This window comes from Peromyscus californicus, unplaced genomic scaffold, assembly GCF_007827085.1.
Source record: "Peromyscus californicus insignis strain IS unplaced genomic scaffold, ASM782708v3 Scaffold_17__1_contigs__length_78620276, whole genome shotgun sequence".
In the NCBI taxonomy this organism is placed as follows: Eukaryota; Metazoa; Chordata; class Mammalia; order Rodentia; family Cricetidae; genus Peromyscus; species Peromyscus californicus.
In genome coordinates this window covers 45312967-45327613 of record NW_026294469.1, presented here as the reverse complement: position 1 = coordinate 45327613, position 14647 = coordinate 45312967, and the positions used below count along the sequence as shown (strand labels likewise).

The window sequence follows — 14647 nt, the reverse complement described above, 5'->3', positions numbered from 1 at the left end:
CCTTATGACCAAGGTCCGAGCACAAAGGGCATGAATTCATTCTGATTCCAGTGTAGACACCAAGTTTTTGCTCTCTGTTAGCACCATAAACATAAAAATACCCAAGAATTAGAACCAACTTCCAGAAACTTAGCCACTGCTGCTAGGACCAAATATTGGTAAAACTGCCATGCCTTTACCCAGTGGCTAATACTTAACCAGCAAATTAGGCAACATTTAACCAGTAACCTGATACTGTTTGCCAGAGGCTCCTGGAAGTTCATGGCACTCTCTGGCCTCTGAGAAATTGGCTGGCTTCAGTCAGTGCAAAGTTTCTTTGGTCACAGCAAATGACAGTGCCAGCACAGGTCATCCTGTCAGATCTTATTTTCTCCATCTTTTAGCATGCTTTATTGGGGCGGGGGTAGGGGTGGGGAGGGCAAAGTCAGAAACAACCTGAAGTCTGTTCTCTTCTACCATGTGCTCTGGGATCACTCAGGGAGTAAGTGCCTTTACCTGCTGAGCCATCTCACTGGCCATGTTTTGTTTTTCTGGTACGAGTTCACACTCTGCAAGGCAGACCATCCTTGAACTCAAGTGATCTTCTTGACTCTCAACCTAAGCACGAGGATTACAAAAGTACGAACCCCATACCAAGTTCTCAGAACTCTTAATTCTAGGGGACAGATGGGTAATTTCAATGTTCTACTTGGTGTGTATCTGTGGGTTTGTTTTTCTTCCATTTCTTTTGTATAGTTTTTAACTTCATTACTGTATGGATGTACGCTCACAGATGCGCAGGTGTCACGGCCTATGTGTGGAGGAGGCAGAAGACGGCTCTCAGGGGTTGGTCCTCTCCTACTGTGGGTTCCAGGACTGACTAAGGAGAGACTTGAGCAGCAAGCCCTTCTACTTGCTGAGCCCTCTTCGTCAACCCTGAAAACATTTTTTCAGTCCCCAAGTATGACAGCCAAAGCATAATCTCTTTATCATATAGAATACTAAAAGAAAGGGTAGCACTGGCTGGTAGCCATCTTTGGAGCCTAGAAATAATGAGGTTCTCCTCTTGGGTGCCTGCCACCAGCTGATGACTGAGGCTCGTTCTTACCGTGTGTGCACGGTAGATCTTTAACTCAGGCATATCAGAGGTAATATCTAGACAAATGAACGAGCACAGCAAACCCGAGACTTCAAAGAGAAAAAAGACCCGGCAGCATATTTTCAGTATGTTGTGTATCTTTCATTCTATGCTTACTTCCTTGAAACTGAATACCCCAAAAGACTAATCTTAGATCCTAAATTATACAAATAATTCCAACAGGTATCTTTCTCCCAATCTTCCTTCACAAGCATGGGATGGAAGGGTTTTGGACAGTCTAATTACTTAGGGCCTCTTCCTTAGACTTTCACATCAGTTTGAAAGGTTTAGCCATCAAAGCCCATGTGTTAAAGGCCTGTCCGAGTTGTACTAAATTCAACAACGTTGTCTTTGAACCTATACTAGCCTGCCTGAGGACCTGCGTATGGAAGTCGTTAACAGATTCCAGCAGGACCAAGACATTTCCATGAATGTTTCTGGGACTTGTTTGGAATGAGAGTGTTGTTTGGTTTTTTGACTTGGGAGATTTCTGAGATCAGGTCTCTGTCAGTAACTCCGGCTGACTTCCCACTTGAACCCGTCTGGTCTCAGCTTTCCAAGTGCAGTCACTACAGGTGCCCATAACACCTGCACCGTGATGCATGTCTAGGGAGGGTTTATGTTAAGGAACCAAAAGGTGATTTTTTTTTAACTACACTACAACTGCTTCCTTAATATGTCTGCCTAAATGGTAATCACTCCATAAACACTGCCTCAACATTAACATGTACAGATTATTTTTACACAAATTCAGGAGTCAAATGGACTCAAACCAACAATAAAACAGTCCTTCCTTCTCATCTTCCAAATTACACTCCCTTTATTGTTCAAAAGTAAGTTCTCAAAAAGATGATGCGGTACTCTACTAACATCTCTCTCACTGGACACAAATAAAGACAGTGTATACTGGGAATGGTAACACAAGCCTGTAATCCCAGCGTTTGGGAGGCCAAGGCCAGAGGATCCTAGTCTCAGGCCAGCCTCTTCTACATAAGAGTTCCAGGCCAGCCAAGGTGATAGTGAAACCCTCTCTCAAAAGGAAAACAGTGATTACTGGGCTGGCTGGCTGGTTCAGATGATGAAGGATCTTGTTAGAAAGTATGACAGCCCAAAGTGGATCTTTAGAACCCATGGAAAGGTAGAGGGGCAAACGGCCCACAGAATTGTCCTCTGACCTCCACACTAGCCATAGAATGTACATCCACAACCCCACCCACAAATTAAAAACTAATAATAAGCCGGGCGGTGGTGGCGCACGCCTTTAATCCCAGCACTCAGGAGGCAGAGCCAGGCGGATCTCTGTGAGTTCGAGGCCAGCCTGGTCTACAGCGCGAGATCCAGGAAAGGCGCAAAGCTACACAGAGAAACCCTGTCTCGAAAAAAACCAAAAAACAACTAATAATAAACATGATGGGTGTGATGGTACAAACCTTTGATCCCAGCATTTGGGAAGCAGAGGCAGGCAGATCTCTGCAAAATTAAGGTCAGCCAAGGCTATATAGCAAGATCCTATCTCAAAAAAGAAAATTAAATTACTATCATTATGGAGCTTGCGAGGATTTAAGGTAATTTCCCAGTACGAAAGAAAAAGGAATGGAGACTGTCTGTAATGTCAGCACCTGGGCTACACGGCCAACTCCTAAAAAGGGGCTGGGGGAAGGGGTAGCCCAGCAGGAGGACAGAGAAAACGGAGTACAACTAAGAACTACATCCTAAGACAACCAAGCCTTCGAACGGGAAGGACTTAAGACTGAACAGCAAGGACGCATGAAAATATCTGACACCAGTCAGCCGGCAATTTCAGAAACTGCAACAAAGTTTCCATGTTTTCTAAGAATGGGGCTGAGGAGACATCGTGCTGGCTGGTTTTTGTCAATTTGACCCAAACTTAAGAAGTATCTGGGGCTGGGCAGCTTTGGCGCACTACAACAGACAGCCAACAAGAAACACCAGCATCAAACACCACAACAATGAATGCTAGAAGACAGGAAAGTGACACTTTCTAGGCACTGAGACAAAAATGTTAAAATAATTTTGCCCAACTACTGATCAAATGAGACAGTTATTATTCTGTTATTATTCAGATACCCAGACAATTCCCTGCCATCCTTCCTGCATAAGTTACATAAAAGATAGTCTCACTGGGCGGCGGTGGCTCACGCCTTTAATCCCAGCACTCGGGAGGCAGAGGCAGGTGGATCTCTGTGAGTTCGAGGCCAGCCTGGACTGCCAAGTGAGTTCCAGGAAAGGCACAAAGCTACACAGAGAAACCCTGTCTTGAAAAACCAAAAAAAAAAAAAAAAAAGATAATCTCAACAGAGTAAAGACACCAAAGGAAAATATATGATCCAAAAAACTGGATCATAAGTTCCAATGTATCTGCCAACAAGATACCTTAAAAACTTAGAGTTCCCAAGATGTAGTGATGCATACCTTTAATCTCAGCACTCAGGAGGCAGAGGCAGGCTCTCTGAGTTCCAGGTCAGGCAGGAATAAAGAGGGAGACCTTGTCTTTATTTAAAAAAAAAAAAAAAAAAAAAAAAAGCCCACAGCAGAGTTCAAGGTAAGAATGTAGATTTGTGCTGGGCATGCCTTTAGTCCCAGCACTGGGGAGGGGGGAGTGCAGAGGCAGGTGGATCTCTGTGAGTTCCAGGCCAGCCTGGGCTACAGAGTGAGTTCCAGGACAGGCTCCAAAGCTACACAGAGAAACCCTGTCTCAACCCCACCCCACCCCCAAAAAAGAACGCACATTTGTGCCAGCCAGTAGTGGCGCACACCTTTAGTCCCAGCACTCACTTGGAAGGCAGAGGCAGGCAGATCTCTGAGTTTGAGGACAGCCTGGTCCACAGAGGAGTTCCCAGGACAGCCAGGGCTACATGGAGAAATCTTGTCTTGGGTGTGAGGGGGAGAATGTAGATTTGTATAACAGAGATTGGGATTAAATATCTTCAAATAAGTCTGAAGATGAGGGTAATTTGTTTCTTTAATCAGCAAGGAAAATGAACAACTTAAGATCAAAATTGTACAAGACACGACACAGTCCAAATAAAAGGAAACCACTTTTCAAAAACTGGTGTTTTGAGAAAACTGCGATGTTAAAAATACACCTGATCCTGGGGCTGGAAAGATGGCTCAGAGGTTAAGAGCTCTTCCAGAGGTCCTGAGTTCAATTCCCGGCAACCACATGGAGGCACACAACCATCTATAATGAGATCTGGTGCCCTCTTCTGGCCTGCAGACATATGTGCAGGCAGAATGCTATGTACATAATAAATAAATTCTTAAAAAAGATACACCTGATCCTGACACTTCAAGTATATATACTGTAGCACAAATCCAGAAAAAGCGTAAATCCAAGACCTACTTGACACCCAAGAGCATTCTGAATTGTCTTTCAGATAGGCAGGTCTTGACTACAGGATTCCTCTGTGGCTCAACTTTACTCTCCTTTCACTAGTTATCACCTAAATTATATGTTCTAAAATGCATAAATAATCCTTGTCCTCTTCACCTTTTTTTTTTTTTTTTTTTTTTTTTTTTGGTTTTTCGAGACAGGGTTTCTCTGTGTAGCTTTGCACCTTTCCTGGAACTCACTTGGTAGCCCAGGCTGGCCTCGAACTCACAGAGATCCGCCTGGCTCTGCCTCCCGAGTGCTGGGATTAAGGGCGTGCGCCACCACCGCCCGGCCCTCTTCACCTTTTAATCCTGCTGGAACCAACATGTGACTGAAGCCAACATGTGACAGATCCACAACATTTACAGCTACCGTCCGCCAGGTGGCAGTACAACCACTTACTGTGTAGAAAACCTCCAAGGGTATCATCTGGAAAGATTATCAGAACTCCAGCATCAAAATGCCTCAGACCATACAAGACAATTACTGTTTGTTTGCTGTGTGCTCTCTGCCACTGCACCCTAAAATTAGGACATTAGGGTTTTTTTTTTAATCTGTGACCTCAACACACAAAACAGTAACTGGTACATACCAGATGTTTGAGCTATGTAACATTTTAACATCTCTGAAATTGCGAATAGATCCAAGATAAGGCTGGCCCTGATTTTGTGTTCTCTCTCTCTCTCTCTCTGACAGGGTTTCTTTGTGTAGCTTTGGAGCCTGTCCTGGAACTCACTCTGTAGCCCAGGCTGGCCTTGAACTCACAGAGATCTGGCTGCCTCTGCCTCCCAAGTGCTGGGATTAAAGGTGAGCACGAGCACCACCACCACCACCACCACCAGGCTTTGTTTTTCTTTTTAGTGATACACATAATAATCTTTTTTTTTTCATGTACATTGGTAACTTGCCTGCATGTATGTTTGTGTGAGGGTACCAGATCCCTTGGAACCGGACTTAAAGACATTTGTAAGCTGCCATGTGGGTGCTGGGAATTGAACCCAGGTCCTCTAAAAGAGAAGCCAGTGCTCTTAACCGTTGAGCCATGTCTCCAGCCAAGTTTTACAAGCAAGACATCTAAAGTTTGAAAAAATGCAGTAAGAAACAAATCGGAAGGTGAGGCACACCTTTAATCCTGGCACCGAGGAGGCAAAGACAGGCCAGCCAGGACTAGAGTTGAGGGCCACTCTTTAAAAAAAAAAAAAAAAAAAAAAAAAAGACGATAAAGAGAAAACAGTAGTATCTATCAGTAAATGAATAATTATTTCAAAGGATGATCCAAGTGTTGGCAAATCCAAGAAACAGAAACAGAAGGTTGTAGCTGCAAGGAAGGACTCTGGGCCTCAGTTCCTGCGCAAGGGTAAGGTGGACAACTGCTTAAGTGCAATAGTTGGAAGCCAGTTCCAGCAACTGAAAAATCCATCTCAAAGAAGGGAGGGACAAAAGAGCTCTGGGCAGAGTAGCACATGCCTTTAATTCCAGTCAGGAGGCAGAGGCAGGTGGATCTCTGGGATGTGGAGCCCAGTCTGATCTACAGAGAGCTCCAGGTCAGCCAGTGCTGCACAGTGAGACTGTCTCCAAAAACAGTGCTGAAGAGACTGCTCGGCGCTTAGAAGCATTGGATGCTGTTCGGGTGGACCCAGGTTCCCTCCCCAGCACCCACGTGGTGGTTCAGAACAGTCAGTTACTCTAGCCTCCTGGCCTCTACAGGCACCAGGAATACACGTGGTGCAGATATACATGAGGGCAAAACACCCCGACACTTATAATAATGGAGGAGAGGCAGTAAAGACACGCTATATAGACGGGTGGAAGCCTGTGAATCCTGGTTACCATGGAAGTATCAGCCGACCCCAAGAGCTGCAGGCCAGACTGGAGAACAGAGTAACATCTTGTATCGGAAAGAAGTAAATGTTCATTCTAAACCATCCTATATATTGTTTTATTGTTACCACACACGTTTTTACAAGTCATTTTTAAGTATCTGATAAGGTAGTAGCGAGTCAGGGAAATGAGATTCAGATCCGTACAGAAAGATATCCCCGGGCAAATGGTCAAAGTCTGAATCAGACACCTCCCAAAAAAATCTGCTGTCGGTACAAAAACACCATGAACTCCAGACTGAAATTTAGCAAACCTCTACATCTAAAGCGTGACACCAGCACTTGTTGCACACAACTGAGTTGCACATTTTACCCATCAGAAAATCAAGGAAGGGACAGCAAAGGGTACCCTGGTCTGAAAACTCAGTTCCCATTAGGATCACAAGCTCTCGCTCACTCAAACACATCTTCCGTGGCCTGCTGACGCACCACAGACCGCAGGTATGCGAGGTGTGGGTCCGCAGCACAGTCTCCAGGAAAAAGATTATTTTATAGGGGGGTTGAAGCGAGGAACAGAGCACTACTGCTTGCTGGGTGGGCGATCCGCGACTCAAAAGTCTGACGGCCGTGGCCTGCGAAAGGCCAGTTTAAGCAATCTGGTGCGCAGAGCACCCGAAGACCGGGCGCCACCAGAGGACATCCTACAGCAAAGCCAACCCCCCAGCTAGGAAACCCAACTAGCCTTAGGCCAAAGGCGTGCAGCTCAGTCCCCGCCCTTCCCGCGCGGTGAGGGCAGGGGCAGTTCGCTGGCAAAATGTCACAGGGCCGAGACTGAGCGCGCCAAAGCAAGATCCACCCCCGGGAGCCGAGGACGCTCGGGGCCGGTCCCTCCCCTTCCTCCGCCCGCCTAGAACTCATTCATTCTTCTGGCGATTGGCGAGTCCACCCGGCCCAGCCGCCCCGGCCCAGCAAACCCACCAGATGCTTTGTCTCCCACCCGCCGGAAACCGGGGCGCGCACTCGAGCGCGCGCAGTGGCACCGGCTCCCCGCACCCGGGGCCTGCAGATGGGGGATCTGGGGTCCGAGGTCAAGCCCCAGACCCCCGCATTTGGCCCAGCCACCTAGAAATAATCGCCACGACCCCACCGTCTCTATAACTCGAGTACCCTCCAAGACACCTCCCCCTCCTCGTTCAGCTCTAAATCACTAGATGTCCCCCCTCTGCTTCCAAGACACGGGGGGGGGGGGGCCCTGTCCCCTTCGTAAGGACGAGGCACCCGGCCCATGCTGTCCCACCCGGGGGCACGGCGCCCGATGGCGTCCCCGGAGCCCGGCGGCGCGACGATCGAGCCCGTTACTCACTTGAGCAGCAGCTGGTCGTGCTCGGCCTTGAACTTGCCCAGCTCGATCTGGAGCTTGGCGCGCTCTCGGGCCGTGTCGTCGAGAGCGCGGCGTGCGTCGGCCAGCTCGGTCTCGTAGAGCGCCTTGAGCCCGGTGAGCTCCCGGCCGCGCACCTCCTCGCGCTCGGTCACCTGCAGCTGCAGCGCGCTGTTCTCCGTCTCCAGGCTGCGCACCTTGTCGATGTACACCGCCAGGCGGTCGTTGAGCTCGCGCAGCTCCTCTTTCTCCTGCAGCCGCGACAGGCGCGTGGGGCTGAGCGGCGTGGAGGGGGCGCTGGCGCGGCTGCCCGCCCGCTGCGGCACGGGGGTCGCGGTCGCCATGGCGGGCGGCGGGATCGGAGGGACGAACCACAGGCCGGCGGGGACCGAGCGCACCTGGGATGGCGGCGGCGGCGGCGGCGGTGGCGGTGGTGGCGGCGGAGGGGAGGGCTACCGCACAAAGAGCGAGGCGGGAGGGCCGCGGAGAGAGCGCGATCGCCGGCGAGACGCCCTTTGTGAGGGACCACGCACCCCCGGGCGAACGCGCGCGCGCGCGTGTGCGCGGGAAGGAGGCCGGGGCAGCCCGGAGGCCGTCAGGGTAGCTCGGCCGCCGACGCCAGTCTCCCGCGCCCGCTGCACTTTGTTTCCTCTCAAGCTGCTCGCAGCGGCGGGCGGGCGGGCCTGGGAGGAGGAGGAGGAGAGAGGCGGGAGGAGAGAGGCGGGCCGGAGGCGAGGCGCGGGGGGCGGAGGTGGCACGGGCCGCGCTCCGCAACATGGCGGCGGGCCCCCCCCCCCCCCGCCTCCCGCGCCCACGTGACCGCCGCCGGCCAATGGCGAGCGGGCGGCGCGCCTCCGCGGCTCGCGGGCAGCCCCGGCCTGGAAATTCAAAAAAATCTCGACCCTCCGGGTTAACCGTCGGCCTCACGCTCCGGCTTGGGCGTGGTGGGGCGGGGCGCTCCCCGAGCTGCTCCTTCCTCAGCCCGGAGCCCCAGCGCCCGCCGGATCTCGCGCGGGCCCCTGGGGGAACCCCTTGGAAGGGCCGGGCCTGCGAGTGGCGGGAAAAGCGCCCGAGGTTTCCGGGGCGGGTCCGCGCCGCCTCCTGCCGCCGGCCGGTGGCCGGCCGGGCCGTTCAGGGAAATTCAAATGTAAACGAGCCCGGCCGCGGGCGGGCGCCGGGACCTCCCCCGGAGGCCTGAGCTCGATGGTGCCTGCGGGCCCGAGCGCCCGGCTCTGCTAGCTGACCCCGGGTGCGCGCCGACGTTGGTCTCGAGGGTGGAAAACGGTTCGTGGGAGCTCCCAGTTGTGCGGAAGCCGACGGATTGTTGATCACGGCGCGGGGTCCGGGGGGGGGGGGGGAAAGTAGCATTGCTTCTGAAATCATTTGCTATCCGTTTCGGAGGGGCGGCGGCCCCTGATCCTTTTTCTGGGCGTACAGTTTTTGTAAAATCAGAAACAGCCCACGGAGGATCTTACTAACAAGACTTGAATAATAGGATAAGTTGTTGTCGTGGTTCATTAAAAGGAGATTAATAAAAAGTCTGGGCTTGTGGAAATCGGAATAACTCCCTTTTGTGGTGCTCTGATTTTAAAAAGTCCCTCCATGTCAGAATTGGCCGCCAGATTGGTTTTGATCTGGAGACAAGGTGTTTGCTGTGTCCCCCGTCCCCCCCCCCCCCCGTCCCCTCCCTCCGTGGCTAATCTAGGATTTGGGGTAATCGGGCCTCGGCCTCCCAAGTACTGTGTTTACAGGTATGAGCTACCGCCCTCAGGTCATTTTTCGAAGTTTTTCAGACCGCCTATGGAGTGATCGCAGCCTTGCCCTGCTCTCAACAGCGTGTGCTTTTCGGTGGATAGAGTCCCAAACTCAGATTGCAGATTTGCAGTTGATACATTGTATTTTGTGTGTGAGTTCGAAGGGGTCAAAGGAGCTCAGAGGGTAACTTGGAGTCTTTCCTGGTGTATTCCGGAGATGGAATGGAACTCAGGCACGGCAACAAGTCCCTTGACCAGATGATCCATCCTGCCCACCCCAGAAAGCTGTGTCATTTTAAGGACATTATACCACGATTTCCTCTTGGGAAAATGTAATGATTCCTAGTTTCCAAGGAAGATGTGTAAGGATTAAGTAAGTGATATGAAATGTGTTACACTATCGTACCAGGTGGTGGTGGCGCATGCCTTTAATTCCAGCACCCGGGAGGCAGTGAGTTCGAGGCCAGCTAGAGTGAGATCCAGGACAGGCACCAAAACTACACAGAGAAACCCTGTCTCGAAAAACCAAAAAGACACTGTTTCATGGATAGATAGTAACTCTTGCTAGTTGTAATTCAATTTCTTCAATCAAAAGCAATGAAAAAGATTTTTAATTTAGATTTAGATAGTAGCCCCATTTTTGGCCACATTTTTACTAAATGTGCACTTGCCTTACTCTGCACTTTCCCCACCCCTAACTACTGGATGTGCGTCATCATACCCTGGTTCTTCCCTGCCCTCATTCAAATATTTTATGAAATCCCATCACCTCAAGTTTTAGAACTAAAAATTGTTTTAAGCGTGGTGAGGATATTTCTATATTGACTAGTATAACCATGATTTCAAATATAGTGCCTTGTTTTTCCTATAAACCTGAACTTGTCAGGGCACCCATCTAATTATTGGTTGGTTTGTATATACCCCACCAAGTTCCAACACGCCATGCCTTTGTTTTCCTCTTCTGTAGGCCAACTGTAATGGCAACTACAACTTGCTACATATAGAGAACTTACATGGCATTTGCCCGACTTCCTGTATATCATGCGGATCTGGATGGAAAATGTGGGATACCTGAGAGATCTAGGAAGAAGGGGCCCGGGCTGGGATGGGATGGCAAGGTAGAGGAAGTGGGGAGGGGGATACTAGCACACCTACTTTTGTCCCAGGAGAGCAGAGTGACATCTGGCAGATAACTGAGCACACCGTCTGTGCAAATAGGATAGATAGCTAGGGCAGGGGCACAAACTGAAGAAGGAGAGAAAATGCTAAAGGCATTTTATTTATTTCAATCTATATTTGTTATATTTATATAATATATATTATATTTATTTAATATATTTGTTTATATTCAATTTATATATTTCAATATATATTTACCGAGTGAATGAAAGTAGAAGTAATTCAACGCATGGTCTATAGAGCTCAGTTGCATCAGATTTACTTTGCAGAATACTTTTTCCAGTTGTAAAAGTATAAGCATAAATCGTGTTTCAGGAGTTTGAGTGACTACGCAGGATCCCTTACAAGTCTGCCTGTGATTTTTGTATGTTAAGAAGAGACTAGAAAATATAAGGCACAGCCACCCATCACCTTTTACTAGGATTGTCCTCTTATCACAGCCTCTGCACGTTTATGTAATATTCAAAGTTGTTTCCCAAATGCCCTTGTTAAAATCTATACATTTGGTAATAGCATTAGCGGAGTTACTTTCCTCTAACTCTACTTTCATCTTTTTTGTTTGGTTGGTTGGTTTGCTTTGCTTTGGTTTTTTTTTTTTTTCAAGACAGGGTTTTCCTGTGTAGCCCTGGCTGTCCTGGAACTCACTCTGTAGACCAGGCTGGCCCCAAACTCAGAGATCCAACTGCCTCTGCCTCCTGAGTACTGGGGTTAAAGGCGTGTGTCTCACCACTCAGTTTATAGTTTCATTTTACTACTGGCATATTGCTTAAGTTTGGGTTTTTTTTTAAGTGATTGGCACTCTTAGTCAGTCATATGAGTCACATGACAAAATGTGATCATAATACTCTAACAGTGAAATCATTGTAAACATATATTTTTTCTTTTTTTGGTTTTTTCAAGACAGGGTTTCTCTGTGTAGCCTTGGCTGTCCTGGAACTCACTCTGTAGACCAGGCTGGCCTCGAACTTACAGAGATCCACCTGCCTCTGCCTCCCAAGTGCTGGGATTAAAGGCATGCGCCACCACCACCCAGCATAAACATATTTAAAAGCATTTTTAAATCAATGTTTATGTATCTGGTTTTTTAAAATTTATTTAATCTTAAAAGGGTGGCCCCTTCACTGTGTATCTCTGCCTTGAGCATGATTTAAAAATAGCAGTGATTTTGATTGGTGTCAGAGTGTAAGATTTGCAGATAATTTGGCTGCTCCTAATCTGATCGGAACTGGCCCAGCTCAAAGAAATGGGAGCGTTCCTTTTTCAGGATCAACCTTAGGTGAGTCACTCTTTACCTTGAGGTATGGCTTACCCAGTAATAGCTGAATTTATTAGTTTAATTCTTCTACTACAGAAATGAGACTCTCCTCCCTGAAGCACTATGGGCAGCTAATAGTTACTGAAGAAGGAGTAGTCATTTTTCTTCAGTGGGCACTGAAAAGTTGCCCATGCTCCATTAAGTAACACTCTCCAGCACACACATACTCAGGCAAGCAACCTTTATTAAACTCAATGGATCGCAGAAACAAAAAAGAAGAAAAGATGTGAAAATAAGAATGAGTTCGGGTATGGTATCACAAGGTGTTAGGCCCAGCACTGGGGGCAGAAACAGGTGGATCTCTGTGAGGCCAGCGTGGTCCACATAGTGAGTCCCAGGACAGCCAGGGCTACATGGAGAGACCCTGTCTCAAAAGTAAAAAGAGTGGGAAGACTTGTGTTAGGAAAAAGGAACAGTTCAGAAGGAGTGGGAGGAGATTGGAGAGGTAATGAGGATGAAAATAACCAAAATATATACATGTCTGACGACGTAGGACGGGCCAGGAGATGAGTCGGTAGGAAAAGCATTTGTTGGCACAACTGACAACCTGCATTAAATCCCCAGGACAGATGGTGGAAGGAGGGAACAGACCCCCCACCAGTCGTCCTCTGACCTCCCACAAGTGCACACACACACACACACACACACACACACACACACACACACACACATCATCATCATCATCATCATCAGTGCAATTTTGAAGGAATTCTGAAGGCCTCCTAATACACCTTCCCCACTTGGCCTCCTCACGTTTCCCAAGACTTAGTGTTTCAGATCAGTCTGGAGAGACAGGCAGCGTCCTTTCCAGATCCTGCAGCTGAGTTCTGGAAAGCAAAGTGGGCAGTGCAACCTCTGTCTAGTAGGCATGGTACAATAAAGGATGACGTTCCAGCCAGATAGCAGTGAGTCCCACTCCTCTGCCCACCTTTAGGATGTCGTTCTTCCTGAATTGTCAGACTGGTCTATAGTTTCCAGGACGAGTCTGAGTGAACCAGTCCCCTCCACCAAACTCTTTCCACACCTAAAAAACACCCCAACTGGGTAAAGGACAGTTGGAAGCCAGGCACCCTGTGAGACCAAGGCTCCTAGTCACACTTGTGGGCTGAGGCGGAAGCAGGGTTTGAGACCCAGTCAGTAAAGGTGATTTGTGGCTCACAGACAAGCCCCCGGTTCCCTCCACGTTGGAGCAGCAGAATCCAGCAGCAGCCTGGTCTAGAACTATGGTGGTAAACAGCATCAAAAGGACAGCAGCTGGGCTGTCGAGCCTGCGGCACACCAGCAGAGCGCTTGCCTGTCGCTCAGTCCCCGGCACCAAAATCCAAAGGCAGCCATAAAGTGGGAGAGGACCAGCACGCAGCAGCCTGACCTGTGGTGGTTAGCTTATAGACAAACTTCATTCTAGATGTTTCTGTAAGGGTCCAGGTGACATTTAATTTCAGTCAGTAGTCTTTGAGTGAATGGGTCTCATCCAGTAAGTGGGAGGCTAGAATTGAACAGGACTCTCCTCTGAGGAAGGAAAGGGATTGCACGCCCCCCACCGACTTCCAGCTTGATCAACAGCCCTTCCCCCGCTCTCCAGTTTGCAACCTATCCTTGCCAGTCTGGAACGGATTCCTTAAAATACATCTGCCCTATGGAAATACACCTCCTGTCTGTCTAGGAGATTTTTATGGAAACTGGACTAATACACCTTCCTTCAGCCCATCCAAAGGGTCTGAAGGAGCTAAGAAAGCCTGCAGCTTGGAGAGAGGGATTGAGAGGAAAGGTTTGAACATCTGTTGAACATATGCACGCTGTGATATAACGCTCTGTATACACTATGGTCTACCACATACCAAGCAGGAAACACGGGGGTAGGTGATCCCCACTTTGAAGGGCTCATATAAATCATCCAAGTGCCAAGTACAGAAGAGCCATGCACACAAAGTAATGTAGGAACACCACGGGCTGGGCAGGTCTCCGTGTGGGAGGAGGAAGCAGAAAAGACATCGATGAGCTGGCCTCCAAGAATGTCAGCCTCCAGGGATGGGCAAAGGGATTCAGTACCTTGTAGAGACCTGAAAATGGCACCCCACAGCCTCCAGGGGAACTGGGGGAACTCTCAGGGGGCATCCCTAATCTCCTTATGTTGTGCTTTTCATTTTAAACCATGCCTATGGGGAGTACTTTGGGAAGTGGTGAGGGATATACATTTCAGTCACTGGGCTGCCCTCACTAGTCAAAAAGAACGGAAAATTGAAGAAATTACTTCATTATTAAAACAAGTGAATTGGTTACGATGGATCAAACATAATAGCAATGTGTTGCCTAAAACAAACATAGAAATCTAAGCAGGAAATGTTCTTGCATACCTATGGTGGGTAAGGCACTGCTCTGTACACTTGAAAAGAGATTTATAGGGACTGAGGAGATGGTTCAGCAGTTGAGAGCACTCTATGCTCTTGCAGAGGACCCAGGTTCTATTCCCAGCAACGATCTGGCTTTCTGTAATTGCGGTTCTAGGAGATCTGACACCCTCTTCTGGCCTTCATGAGTACTTTACAAACACACGGTGTGCTTACACACATGTAGGCAAAATACTCATATAAAAAGAAATAAATCTTAAAAAGAGAGAGGGATGGCCAGTCAGTGATGACGCATGCCTTTGATCCCAGCACCCGGGAGACAGAGCCAGGCAGATCTCGAGT

At 48.8% G+C, this 14647-nt stretch overlaps 1 protein-coding gene across 1 annotated transcript in view; it reads right to left on the bottom strand.

Moving 5' to 3' along the window:
• Lmnb1 (lamin B1) overlaps positions 1 to 8060 on the bottom strand; it is a 45052-nt gene extending 36992 nt beyond the window's left edge. Inside the window, exon 1 of the mRNA XM_052742211.1 lies at positions 7695 to 8060. Within this exon, the coding sequence (XP_052598171.1) occupies positions 7695 to 8053 (359 nt within the window). The 5' untranslated portion in view covers positions 8054 to 8060. The remainder of the gene's footprint in view (positions 1 to 7694) is intronic.
• Positions 8061 to 14647: the final 6587 nt, after the last annotated feature.